We start from the raw sequence: 15282 nt of genomic DNA, 5'->3' as shown, positions 1-15282 counted from the left end.
TGGATTACTGATAATAATGAAGTAAGCTCTATGAGTGGGTATATTTTCAGCTTAGATGGCGCAGTGATCTCGTGGAAGTCTGCTAAGTAAACTTGTATCACTTGCTCTACAATGGAGTTGGAGTTCATTGCTCTTGACTTAGATGGGCAAGAAGTTGACTGGCTTAGAAACTTGTTAGCATAAATACCCTTGTGGGAAAAACCAATTCTCTAGTGTCTTTGTTGTGTGATTCACAAGTTGCGATATGTGTGGCTCGAAACCAAGATTACAATGGTAAGAAGAGACATATTCACATTATACATGAATCAGTGAGACATTTAATTAGGAATAGAGTACTCCCTTTAGAGTATGCGAAGTCAGAGATGAACCTAGTTGATCCGCTTACTAAAAGGTTAAGTCAAAAATTATTTATGGATTCGTCGAGAGGGATGGGTCTAAAGTCTATTGGTTGAGGAATTCATGGTGGATATTTAAATTAGTTATCTAAGTTCAATGTTATCAAACAAAACCATGGAAAGACTCATAGTGTACATTTACTTACCTATCTTTATGATAAATAATTTACATGCATAGGATGAGCTTAATTGCTCTTAATAAATTCATAGCCTAGTCTTTAGGTGGTCTTAGTGATAAAAACTTTTACAAACTTTTGGTTGAATATATATTCTTAATAAGTTCACAACCCAGAGTTGAGTGGGTAGTCCTAATCGCGAGGGACTAGGTGAATTTACTGCTAGAGAAGAAGAGTTTTCTTAAAACTCTTAATGAATTCAAACCAAGAGTTTTGGGGTTCCTAATGAGAAGAACACATTAAATTCACCGAAAAATGAGGTTGAATATTTATACTTAATGATTTCTTAACCCAGAGTTTGGGTGGTTCATTTAAAATGAACTTGAAGAAATTCACCTTACCTATATGTGAGGTTGAGCTGTTGTAAAAGCTCTTAATTATTTTATAGCCTAGTTTTGGTGGTTTATGTTGAGATAAACTTGATGAAATAACCTACGTAAGTGAGAAGGATTAACTACCTTCTATGAAAATATTGGGTCGTTTTTCTAGTACATTTACTAGAATCCTGAGGAAAGAGGGCTACCCATGTATATTTCCGTATATACTCTTTGTAGACACATCGAGGACTTTAGTGGATGAAAATGTTAGTTATGTGTTATGAGTTCACCTTAATCTTAGAAAGTTTAAGATTCGTTCACTTATAGAATAGAAGAATTACTCATTATCACTATGTACTAGTTCTAGATACATTCACTAGTGCTTAAGCAACTAATCTCGCAATTGCTCTTCTCTCATTTTATAATCGAAGTTTTTCTTCCTCAAAGAATTTTTCCCATATTTGTGGGGGATTGTTGGTTATATCCCACATTGAGAGGGTAAATCCCTTGGGAATGATATTTAAAGGATCTTTTTTACCCTCCTTTGTTGAATATAGTTAGAAAACTCTCTTACACACGTATGTCGCCGCCGTTCGTCCCCCCGGCTCGACTATTGGTCTTGGTCGTGGTTAGGTTAATTATTTGTATATTTGTTATGCTAACTGGTAATTCAAAAATTAGTATGTTGTAACAGTTGTGTCAGCTGGTATTTTAACAGTTGTGCTAGCTGTTGATACTGAAATTTGACTTTCCAGATATTAAACCTAGACAGTTTTGGGGAAAGGTTTGAATATTAATTACAGTAGACAACATCTTTATTTTCAAATCTTAATTTCAGCAATTTATTTTGCTAATTTAAAAGTTGTCTCAATAGATATGTTGTGAACGAACCTAGACGGTTTTAGGGGCAATGTTCAACCTGCTACTCAGATAAAAATACAAGAATCAATCGACACTTAATTTTAGAATTAAATATGTGATTTATTATTGATTTAATTTTATGATTTTATCGCTCTAGTCAGCCTATAAATAGAGATGTTTTTTCTTATTTTCATCATCCAACAATTGGAAGCATTTCCCCTCCTTTACAAATTCTCACAAAAGCTTTCTTTCTTTTTCTGGTGAGAAGAGAAATTCCACCATTTTTCACTCTAATATTCGAGTGGACGAAATTTCAAAGAGTAGTGCTGACCTCGTGGACAACCGCCTATAGTAGCGATTACACATATCGAGGAAAAATTCGTTTCTAAGGAAATGGTTTATACCATGACACAGTTATTTGATTTACTGTTTGATTATTTTATTAATTTTCAGTTAGTACTAATGATCATTTTTGGGTTAACTACACGAATGATCAATTACGTTTGTATTTTGTCTACTTTTGGTCACTGATTTTCAGAAAACATAAGATATGGTCACTTTCGTTTTTATTTAATTAAGATATGATCACTTTCGTTTTTATTTAATTAAGATATGATCACTTTTGTTTTTATTTAATTAAGATGTGGTCATCGTGGGTTAACTGTTGTTAACAATTAACATAATATGTGAGGTGATAGTATAATTACCCATTTGGTCCTTGTTATTTACATATTCTCTTAATTTAGTCATAATTTTAAATAAATTTTAACATAAAATATATATTTTTAAATGAAAATAAAAATAAAATACTTTTAAATGAAATATTCTCCCAATTTGTTTTCTTTCAACCAAAGGGTGACACATGTCACTCTTTTATTGGTGAAAATAAATATATTAAATTAAAATAAAGTTAGTCCCTTTAATCGAATTGTGATACGTGGCAGTAGGGATGAGCAAAACTCGACTCGACTCGAAAAACTGATTTTTTCGACTCGACTCGTGAAAATTCAAATCGAATTAACTTCGAGTTGTAATTTCATAAACTCGACTCGACTCAAAAAAATTCAAGTTCAAACTGAGTTGTAAAATAAAACTTGAATAACTCAGAATTTTAGTAATTAGTGGACTGATTTTCAAGTTTGAGTTGAGTCCCTCGACTTTGTATCATAAATATATATTACATATGAAAAATATGAAGAAATGCACATGTATTGTAAATGGTTATAAAAGACCATTTAAATTGGAATAAAATAATATCATAATATTATAAATATTTATAATTAAATTTAAACATAAACTCAAAAATTTATAAACTCGACTTGAAAATTTTCAAGTCAATTCGAGTTGTAAAATAGGGCTCGTCAACTCGAATAACTCAAAATTTTTTGACTCGATTCTGCTGGATCGAACACTCATCCCTGCATGGCATGACATGTGGTATCATTCAATTGGAGAATAAAATTTATTTGAATTTATTAAAAGTAAGACTAAATTGAGAGAATATATAAATATCAAATATCAAATGTGTAATAATATCAAATATTTAAATGTTGTTAACGATAATTAACTCAGGTGGCCACATCTTAATTAAATAAAAAAAGTGATAATTTCTTATATTTTTTGAAATAAATGACCAAAAATTGACAAGACACAAACATAACTAATCATTTTGCATTTTCTATCTCCAACGACATTCATCATACGAACCTGGAAACACGCCGGAAACGTTGTTGTAAAGTGCCATTAACAGCCTTAGTTTCCTGTTTTCACATAAGAACCTGGGAAAATCACCTGAAAATTGATTCTCCGATTTGTCGATACTGTCTAGCATAGAAAATCTGGCAAAATTCAAAGGAAATTTACCGAAAAAGTTGTTTCTATAAACAGAGAAGCCTACAAGATGATGCATATCACCAAACTCCGCAGGGATTTCTCCAGAAAAAGTTGTTATAACATTGAAAGATCACCAAATTCTTCAGATTCCCAATCCCTTGGTGCAATCCCCATGCATCTGATTCGACGAGATATCTATTTCCCGCAACAGAGAAAGATCAGCAATCCCTGGTGGCAACTGACCAGTAAAATTGTTGAAGAACAGCTCAATCTTGGTAAGGTTTTTCAATTTGGAAATAGAACTGGGAAAATCCCTCAGAAATCTTGTGAGGAGGTAGGGAAATCAAAAAAAGAAAAAAAAATGAGAAAGAGGCAAAAGAAAAAGAGGTCACTAGTTACAAAAGCCAAAAGAATAATGACCCATGGGAGGTGAGTGAACCTAATTGTGAGAAGAAAAGAGTGGCTCAAAATCTATGTGTGAGCACAAAAGAATTGAGAGAGAACCTTCTTTACAAACAACCTTCCATCCTTGTTCTCTTTAGAGAATCAATTGTTTCGATTTCTAACATTAACAAGGATTTGCCTAGTGTGTTTTCATCTTTGTTACAGGATTTTCGAGAAGAATTAGGTGATCCACCTGACGGATTACCACTGGAAAAAGGAAAACAACACCAAACCAATCGAATTCAAGGTTCCATCATACCTCATCAAACATACAATCTCGAAGAAACCAAAGAGTTAGATTTGTTACAAAAAGGCTACATCCATGAAAACCTTAGTCGTAACGTTATCTTAATGACGAAACATGACTTGAACAACTCCACATGCTTTATAGTTCGTGCACAGGGAATCCATGTAAATTATGAGAAAGTAAAAGCAACACGAGACTGGCCCACACCATCTTCTATCGCCAAGAGTTGTCGAATAGTGCTAGGTGACCCTCCTGACGGGTTACCACCTGAAAGCCCTAATCACTATGCCATACCAATGAAGAGTCACGATTTACGAGAGTCCAAAGGTAAATATTTTATTACTCATTTTAATGACATTGTAACGTACTTCTTCTCCTTCTTACAAGGTAAGGCTCATGAAGTTGTCATCCATACTAAACACAACTCCTTTAAGTGCGTAACATACCGAGGTAAGCAAAACATAATAGACGATACACTACCACGAAGGTATACTCTTACCTATCAAACTCATACTACTATTCCGAGAATTGAACATATCAAAGATGTATATCACGATAACTCGGATATTTCTGATATTTCTACCCATACTTTTAAAAGTGTTTTTAATGAGATTTATCTTGTATACGAGTTTTCTTGCCAACTAAATAGGTTCTACAGTCCACAAATCTCCTCCTAGGAATCATTAATTCATGAACCACACTTAGGAGACTTAAGAGATTACTTTAACAAACCAGTTGACATGGTTTTTAAACACTCACTCTCGCCACACATGAATAAAACCATGGAGAAATTATCTGAAATAATCATACAGAAAGCCAACAGTGGCCGGCGCCATGTTGAAATTCAACCAAAACATCAGATTACAAGACTTGTATGCAAAAGAGGATTTCAAGACTACAAGAAATCAGTTCCTACAAAGAAGAAACCTCGACTAAAATGCATAAAGACACATCACATTGATCCTGGTAAATGTTTCACAAATTTTTCTTTCATCACATCTAAATCTCTTTCTTTTGGATTTTCATATTCGAGGACGAATCCTTTTTGAGGAATGGGGGAATGATACATGCACCAGAGTCCATAATACATGCTTCTTTGGACTAATGTTTCTACTCGAACCTATTAGAAGAACAAAGTCTCGAAGATTCAAAGCATATCTATTCGGTAAGCATAATGTGAATGAATTATTAAACTATTCTAATGTTGCTCCTTTTAATGTTTCAGATTCGAGGTCAAATCTTTTTAAAGAAAGGGAGGATGATACATGCATCACAAGGTTCACATCAAAGGAAGAAGTAATAACTCTTCCAAATGATTCACTCGTCCAAGCTTTGGAAAAGAAGATCAGAACAGCAGCAGACTTGCAATGACTTTTTAATGGGATACTGATCTTATTTGGTCAACATGTCTTCTGAAGATACAACCGTTTGTCCCTTATCTTTCCAACGGTTCTTGAATTGCATCAATCCGATATCGGGAACTCAAGATATAGCCATTTTACTAAAGACGGTGCATGCATAAAATCTTATACGGGATTTTGTAAATATTACGAATTTTCAATATTTTTTATTGATTATTTGTAATATAACTTAATATAGGATGATGCATTATCTTTTAGGATTAGATTTATTATTTTATTAGGAATTAAGGTTGGGTTAAAATATTATCTTTAGTTATTATTATTTTATTAGGAATTAGAGTTGAGACATGTTTAGTTTATTATTATTTTATTTATTAGTTATCTAAGGCCTTTAGAACTCAGCCCCTATATAAAGGAGGCTTCATTCAACTTTGTAATTCAAGATTTCTTTGATTAATAATACAACGAGAGTTCTTTTTTGCAAGTGCTGATTGCCTTGTGCCTTCGAAGCTTCTTCTCCTTGAGTTCTTTCAAGTTCTTGTGAGGGAGATTAATCTTCACACTCCAATTTGCCTTTTCATCGCGACTAGGAGGTTTGGTTAGAGCCATATTATCGTGTTTGCCTTTTCATTGCGACTAGGAGGGCTCGATAGGACATTATCCATTGATTTTCCACTTATCCATACACGTCATCAATCATCTTTACCGTTCACCTTCATAAGGGAGATCTTTTGATTTCTTGGTTATCTTATTTTATTTGCAATTCCTTTATCTTTTCTTTATCTTGTTTTAATCTTATTTCTTATCTTGTTTCCAGCACCAAAAAGAAACCCTAAAAAACCCTATCTATTGCCGCCACATTCCCCATTCATCCCTTATTATTCTTCATCGAGTCTTAGATCTTTTCTAGGTTTGATTCTTCAACAAGAGCAATGTTCATTAACCCGCCACCGCTTATCCCATTACATATGGGAATAAGGGTCAGCTAATTTATAGACGCTGGAATTTGTCCTCTACGGAAAGACGTTGGATTCGAGAGTAGAAAAATGGGTGCTTAACCATTGATGAATAGTGAAATCCTTGAACATAATAATTTCATAATTTGGAAGATGAATTATTGACATTTGCTACGGATAATTCCAATACCATCCTGGCAAGTGGAAAAAGCTGAAATGGAAAGACACAATTACATAAATAAAATGGTTGAATTGTTTTGTTATTATAAGTGAATAGGAATAGGACTTCATTGAAAACGCCCTTCATAATCGAAGTTAGGAATGGCAACGGGAGGGTTTGGGGCGGGTTTTGGTCTCCCGTCCCTGAAATGAATTCTTGTCCCCGTTCCCCATCGGGTTTTTTATCGGGACGCCCCGTCGGGGATTTTTTTGCCCCGTCCCCAAACCTGACCTGAAATGTTGTACCCGACCCGATCCCGAGAAAAACCGAGTAGTTGTAGTTTTCATAAAAAATAGAAAAAACGATCACAAAAAACTGAAAAATTAGTCTACATGATTTACAATTCAAACTACAGTCACAAATTCAAATTTAATTATAAATAATTGTCTAAACTCCACAATAAAAGCGCATACATAATTAAATACAAATTCAAATCATACAACGAAGATGCATACGTAATATTAAATCAAATAAAGTCATCCAAAATCGTCGTGCCACTTTTGTCACTTTCTTTGGTAGCTCCCTACATTGAGAAATTTATTAATAAATCAACCAAAATTTACTTTAATAATTATAAAAACATGTTACCAAAATAGTAATGTTTTTATAAACATTATTTACCTCATCCACGTCATAATCATATTCAACAGAGCGACAATATGCATCGGTCTCTTCCAAACAAGTTTCTATAATCAGAATAACATAAATTATCCTTTAACACAGATATCATTCAAAAAGGAAATGACATATAAGTTAATATAGAATACAGTGTTACCGACTTACCTCGAATCTCATTCAACAACCTAAGTTAAATGTTTTATTTGTATTATATATAATTAATATAAAATATATAAAATATTATATATATATATATATATATATATAATCGGGGCGGGGATACCTTGCCCCGAACCCGAACCCAAAAAAATCTTCGAATTTTACTCTGATACCCGACCCGATATTATTCAAACCGACCCGACCCGACCCGAACTTAACCGGATTTCAGGTTTTCTCGTCGAGTTCGGGTCGTTTTGCCATTCCTAATCGAAGTTCAACCATTGAAGGAAGGAAAAGAGTCCTTTTCTATTACTGAATCACACAACTACATAGTTTGTATACCAACTTCTTGCTACCAAGCACAGACCACTATCATAATATAGAGCATAAACAAAAGTTTAACATGAATAAACATTCTGTGAGTAAAGGTTTTAGATTTTTGCTGATCAAGAGAGATGTGTCGTTGAGACGTCAATTTCGTTTGTAGCTGTGGATTACTATTGGAATTGATAAATTAATTATTAATCATTATTATTGTAAGGGAAAAAGAAAAGAAAAACAGATGGCTTGGGCAGGCTTTGAAGTTAATCATTACTGCAGAGATTCTTTTGTAAAGCATAGAAATGGTTAAAAGAAACAAGGATTCTTGAATAGAGAATATCGAAAAGATTAGTTGAAATTATGAACATTTCTTGGATTAATCATAAATATAATAAACAGTTACTTGTTTAGGATCAAATTAAACCCAGATTAAAACATTTGATTTTGGACGTTATTAAGATCAAACTTAATTGATTTATTCGAGTTTTCAATTAAGGTTGAGAGGTACAACCCACAGCTAGAAAACAGCGACGGAAAACGATACACAATTGAAGCTTAGAAATCTGTGTCTAAAGCAGGGCAAGTTGATGAACATTAATGGGATAAACTTCAGTTTGAAGCTTAGAAGTGAAAGCCTTGATTGCTATTTCTACATTCACTGCTTCCGTGGGATGAAGCCCATCGAAGAACACATGACCCCTTCTGTCGTTGCATGTTCTCCCACCTTCCTTGCATAAAACCCCACCGCCTCCCAACTGTGACGATGCCACCACTTCACAACATGCATTGTTAACATCTCTGAAACCTGTTCCAAAAATAAACACCGCCAATATCTAATTACGTCCCGTCTGATTGTGGCAACAAACTAGTTTTGTCCTGATTAATATACTACTCGTGTTACCTCTGGAGGAAGGGTTTTCGATGCTATCGCTTATAATCTTGTAAGAGTTGACAAAAACAAGATTGGATTCTGGCATGTCAGATTTAGCCACATCTACCAACCATTTTAACCCGTCGTTGAAGAGCGTGGCCGCCCGGTTCAGAGCTTCGATGCAGTTGCTTCCGTTTCGCAATGCGTTCACCATTGGATAACATCCCAGTGGATTTATCGACATCAACACAAACTTCCTTGCTCCTAATTTGTACAACTTCTGCAATAAACAACCCATGTTTACAATTACAAGTATATTTAATAAAACATAATATTGGGAAAAGGACGCACCTTGAGTTGGAGGGAAAGTGAATTGGTGAGATTGGCAGTGAAATCTTGAAGGGTGAGATTGTTGTCGCCTCTTCTCAGGAAGTAGTTGAAGGAATAGTCGTTCCCTCCCGTTCCCACTATGAACATGTAGTTTTTTATAATTTCCCTGGTTCCCAACTGTTTTTCCAGTTCCGGCAATGTTATCTCCTCCAAGTTCTTTATTTGTTGATTTAGAGTTATCACTTGCCGCCGTTAATTTCCAATTCTCATTCGTTAATTAAGTCATCTTTTCAAATTAATCATGGTAAACGGCAACTTTGTCTTACCGCAACAAAACCAGTTTCGTCCAAAATACCAGAGGCACCAGAGGCAAAGTTGACACCATGGACCACTCTGATGCCCTTTGTTGAAGGGTCGGAAAAAGTTGGAATAAGACACGGAAGCATAAGCATCTCACCGAGCAGGTCAACGACATTTTTGCCGTTCGTAAACCGGCCAGTTGGTCCGAGAGGGAAGTCAATTCCGTAGGGCAAGAAATCAGCTTTAGCCAACGAGTTTTGAAGGAAGTTGTTGTTGCCATTGTCGACCAGGGAGCTCCCGAATACGAACATTCCTTTGATCTCATGGAGGGCGTCACCTTTGCTTTGGTAGAAACAGGCAAAGAGTTGAAGGCATAAAAGGATAAGCGCATGTGTTACCTTTTTATCCATTAATTGATTGCTACTTGCGTGGAAAGAGTGGAGGGGACTTGTATTTATAGAAGAACAAAGGCTGTGAGTCTTAATCGTTCAGATGTTTGGTTTTAATTATCATGTCTCATCTTCTCTATATTAATATGTCATCAACAAAGATGATCTTGAATTAATATAAGGATTTGGGTATGCGTTATTTAATATTTATAACTTTAAAGCAAAGAATCATGAAAAAAATTAAACGTTTTAGTAAGTATTTTTATTAAAAAATCGACATTTCAAAAAGATTAATAATTAAATTTAACTTAAAAATAAATTGATAAATATATATATATATATATTAAAACTTTTTTTTTGAAATGATATTTATTTATCGAAAGTCGCGTATTGTCAATTACAGACTAAAAAAATACATGGAGGAGAAAAACTTGAAAAAGAGCCAAAACGACCAACGACTCCGAGCAACGACGTACATAAACGGATCACACTAACGACTCCGAGCACCAAACATGGAGGAGAAAAACTTGAAAAAGAGCCAAAACGACTAACGAAAAAAAGCGATTTTCCCTTAACGACAATCCTATCTGGCACATATATGATATAACCAACAGATCGTCTTGTACAAATAAATAGAGAAACAAGGCACCGGGAAAGCAACCAATCATGGAATCATGTAGAATCAGAGACCGAGAAGAAGACCATTAAAAGAAACCTGCACTGGAAGTCCACAAATATCAGTAGTCATGATACCCTTTATCAGAAAGGGCCAAGAGAAAACATTACTATTCAACTATGTTAAACTAAAATTGAAAAATTAGTAAAAGTAAAAAATTAACGAAAAAAGGGAACAAAAGGACATGGAAGTGACCGTGAATGACCACCATCGTTATCCCAAAGATATAACGTTGAGTAACTGACAAGCCTAATTCTCAAATAAATAAATAAAATAAAGTAATATAGAGAAGTAGGGTCGATCCGTGGGAACTAAGGAAGTTTGATAATGTTGTTTCTCGGATTGAATCAACTATAAGAAAATAAAAAATGGGGTTTAAAATCAATGAAAATAAATAAATAAATATTGAATAAAATAAAAATAATGATAAAATAAATAAAGTAGAAGAATTCAATAAAGATGATATAGCCTCAAGTTTTGATTAGCCTTAATTTCGATCAATTATCGAAATAAAATTTTTCCTTCGTGATCTATGTCGTTTGTAGTCAACAAGGCCCAACCCCTACAACTAACTTTTCTCTCCGGTTAATCAAAATTTTCAAGTCTATCTCCGAAATTCGATCTTTGTTGGTCAAGTCATGTCTATTGTCGTTAGATCCAAAATAACTTTAAATTCTAGAAAAGTATGACTCGAGTTATAGCGTCTCATCGAGAATCGAACTCGATCTTGATTGCCCTTAACGGACCGCCACTAAGTTTGTTGTCAGGAAGTCGAATTATGACCAACCGATCCGACTTCCAAACTTCAAGCAAAGCAGTCTTCAAATCAATGTGCATATTTTGAGTTAAAGATGTAATAACTTTTAAGAGAATGACCGATTGTCACTCTGAGTTTCCAGAGAATCAATAATACGATCTGAACGTATGAAGATCAAGATTCAATTCTCACTAATAGAATTGAGTTTCGCAAAAAATCTATGGCTAAGTAAAAGTTTAGACAAGCATGAATTGGATAATGTTTAGCATTATGGAAAGAAAATAAAGAAAGAAAGATGGAGATGAAAGAAAGTAGAACTTAAATAAATAATCAAGGAAAATAAATTTTAATATGAGTTTCAACTGTTGAACCTAAGGGGTATTTATAATCCGAGAGTTCTAAGTAAATAAAATAACTCATTCCTAAAATAATCAAACTAAAAGTCCTAATAAGAGTTCTAATCAAATAACTAATTCTTAAATAAAATAATAATAGAATAATCAAACTAAAAATCTTAAATTAAAAAGGTTTATCACAAAAGATAAATATTTAAGTCTTCTGATTGAATTATTCTCTATATTCTGGATAACCTTGTCCTAGGTAAATTCCAAATTAAATATTTAAGGAAGTTTTACTTGTCTTCTATAAGATGCTAAATGGATCATCGAAATCTATTAGTTTTTAGACTAATTAATCCAATAAAGTTCATGTCCAAAATAAACTTAAAATAAAGATAAATCAATAATATTCAAATGATAAATGAGAGGTAAATAATAATGTAATCGGCGGGCAAAGAAGTAAACCACTGCAGAGAAAAATTGGTTTCCTTTAAATGAAAGATTAAGTAATTAGTTAACCTATAAAGATCAATTATATATTAAAACTTGAATATATTAATATGCAATTCTTAAACTTTCTTATTTGTGTCTAAATGTCATCCTTTTGAATGCATTAGTTATAAAATTATTGTTAGTATAAAATTTTAATAGATTTGAGTAATTATATCTACAAAGTATACATAAGTTGTCAATGATTAAATATATATAAATTGATACTATCTCATAATCATCTCAAATTATTTACATATTCGACTGAATAATACATACATGATACAATATGGGTACAAGAGTATCCTCCTATTCAACAAGTTGTCATGTTGATGTTTTTAAAACATGTTTGATTTTTTTTACCTAAAAAATGCATATATGATGTATTTAGTATTCAAAATGTTAAATTCAAATCATGTCTAATTATTTTTGGTATGCTCTTACTTGTTAAAATATTGATTTTTTTGGTTTAGTTAACCTAATTTAAAAGCATACGCGAAGCATTGTATTAATTAAAACTTAATATTTTATAATAATATTAAGTTTATAAATTTTAAATAAAATACATATAATTCAAACAAATATATTTGTATGAAATAAAATTTAATATTTTTTATAATATTTTTTTATAATATTTAGTATATTATATTATTTTCCCCCATGTTATTAGTTTCATTTGTCAATGCGGAAAGGAAGAGCCAACGACAAAACATTAATTAATAAGACTGTTTCGTTGCCCGAATTAGGAAGTCTGTTGCACTGTACCGTCAGCAATGAATTGAACAGACTCAAGTTGTTGTTAATATTATAGAATAATACTTATTTTATATATATATTTATTAGAACAGTATTTAAATAGTATTATTAATTAAAATGGCATTTTTTTTATTAAAAAGTGACTATTTTGTGAGGTATGTCTCTCTAGACATGGTAGGCTTTTTAGACGATTTTTATTATACTAACACCATTCAAGATTAAAATGAAATTGTAGAATTATGAATCAATTATTTTTAAAGGAATGTAAAAATTTATTCAAAAAATAACGAGCACAAGGTGATAAAAGATAACAATGACATACGTGTATATGGGTTTTATTTTTAATCATTTAATACGTATATATTTAAAATATTACATTTAAATTCTTTAAAATTTTATATATAAACAATATGACATTTAATGTAAACATCGTATTACTTTTTTTCTCAATGTAACTCTCTAACTCAAAAAAAAATTTAATGTACTCCGTTGGCCAATATTTTCCGTTGTTCATCGTTATAGTGATGACGTAACAGTTCACAATACTGACATGGCGGTCTATGGTATTGACATGACAATTCGTGATGATTGATGATGTGGTGAATGACATAAAAGATGGGCTAAATTGATTTTTTTGATTTTGTTCAAGGGTCATATTGGTTTTTTAAGGGTTTATTTAAATTCTAAGAAAATAAAAATTATTTTAAATTTTTAAATATAAAATCATTCAAATATTCAAAAAATTAAAAATAATTATTAAAAAATAAAAATTAAATTATTAAAAAAATTGAATATACTGATTCATATTAGAAATGCTAAAATTACTATAAAATAATTTTTTTTAAATATATATACAGGTTATAAAACGATAATTTATAAACTATTAAAAAAATATATATATATATATATATATATATATATATATATATACATAATATATTCATATGATATATATGCATATCATCAACACTTATACAAATATTCTTACTGGATTTATCATAACTTATAAAATTTAAATTAGTCGAGACTTACAAATTTTAGATTAGTTGAAATTTACTATGTTTTCTTATTATCTTTTACGTCAAAACTTATTATATAATTATCTTTTAAATTGGTCGAGACTTACAAAAAGATAATTAGAAAATATAATAAGTTTCGATTAATACAAAAATTATAAGTCTCGATCAATTTAAATTGTGTAATTCTCGACCAATAATAATACTTTATATAGATGTTGATGATATGTCTATATCTCACACACACACATATACATATATATATATATATATATATATATATATATAATTTTTATAATAATTTTAGTATTTTTAATATATATTCATTTTTTAATATTTTGTTTTTTATTTTTAATATTTTTATATTAATTTTAATATATTTGAATAATTTTATATTTATAATTTAAAATGTTTTTATTTTAAAAATTAAATAAGCCCTTAAACTTATTAAAAATCAATTTGGCTCTCGAATAGAACCAAAAAAATCAATTTAGTCCATTTGACATATCATTAATATTGTGGGTTGCCACATCAATACTATGGACCGCCACATTAGCATCGTGAACTACCACGTTAGCACTATAGCAGTCAACGATGAAAAACGTTGATCACATTGAGTTTGTTTTCTGAGTTAGAGAGTCACGTTGAGAAAAAAATAATACAAGAGTCATGTTGATTTTTAAATATATATATATATATAGGGGTCTCTGATGTCTTTTTTTTTCCAAAAACTTATTGATTTTGAATATAAAATGATTACATTTAGTTAGAGTCGTGTCAATATAATAATTAAAAGTAATTTTAAATATTAAAATTTCAAATATTTTGTAAGATGACATATATCATTAATTCTAACAGTTTTGGGCAACAAAATATATTATTCCAAAGGTCATAAATGGGTGTGGAGGACAGGTAGTTTGAAAGAGTATAAGATACAATTTGTTAATGTAAAGTTAAAAAACGGAAAAAAATAGTTTTCGGTTTAAATCGAAAATATTATATTTTTTTTATAATATTTTCAATTATAACCAAATAAATTATATAACTTTTTTATTTTTAAATCTTAAACTCGTCACAATATAACATTTTTCATTATAAACAAAAATATTATAAATTATACTTTTTAAGTTCAACATAATAATATGTTAAGTTAAAACCGGTTATATATTAGCCTTAAATTAAGCTCCTCATTCACCATGTCAGTCGTTTATGCATATGAATATATTAGCGAATAACATATTTTATTGAATTTTTTAAAAAATAATTATTATTTCTATTTAAATTCATTAAAATATTTATTTATCAATTACTTAATATAAATTCATATTTATTTCTCTCTCTCTATAATCATATAAACATAACGTGTACAAAACATCAATTATATCAAATATATCTGACATAATATATAAACATATGATCAATAACAAAGTTTTACGTCACCAACATAAATAA

The 15282-nt window shown here is 30.9% G+C and overlaps 1 protein-coding gene across 1 annotated transcript; it reads right to left on the bottom strand.

Moving 5' to 3' along the window:
* Positions 1-8430: 8430 nt before the first annotated feature.
* LOC120192754 (GDSL esterase/lipase At1g29670-like) lies at positions 8431-9819 on the bottom strand. Its single transcript, XM_039195480.1, has 4 exons — positions 9436-9819; positions 9131-9325; positions 8810-9059; positions 8431-8713 (listed from the first exon to the last, which is right to left on the bottom strand). The coding sequence occupies exons 1-4, from the start codon at positions 9817-9819 to the stop codon at positions 8478-8480; spliced, it is 1065 nt and encodes a 354-aa protein (XP_039051411.1). The 3' UTR covers positions 8431-8477.
* Between the last annotated feature and the right edge of the window lie 5463 nt (positions 9820-15282).

Source organism: Hibiscus syriacus, unplaced genomic scaffold (genome assembly GCF_006381635.1).
Source record: "Hibiscus syriacus cultivar Baekdansim isolate YM2019G1 unplaced genomic scaffold, ASM638163v2 tig00004258_pilon, whole genome shotgun sequence".
NCBI classification, from domain to species: Eukaryota; Viridiplantae; Streptophyta; class Magnoliopsida; order Malvales; family Malvaceae; genus Hibiscus; species Hibiscus syriacus.
Note: the sequence above shows the minus strand (reverse complement) of the source record. Positions and strands in the feature narration are given on the sequence as shown.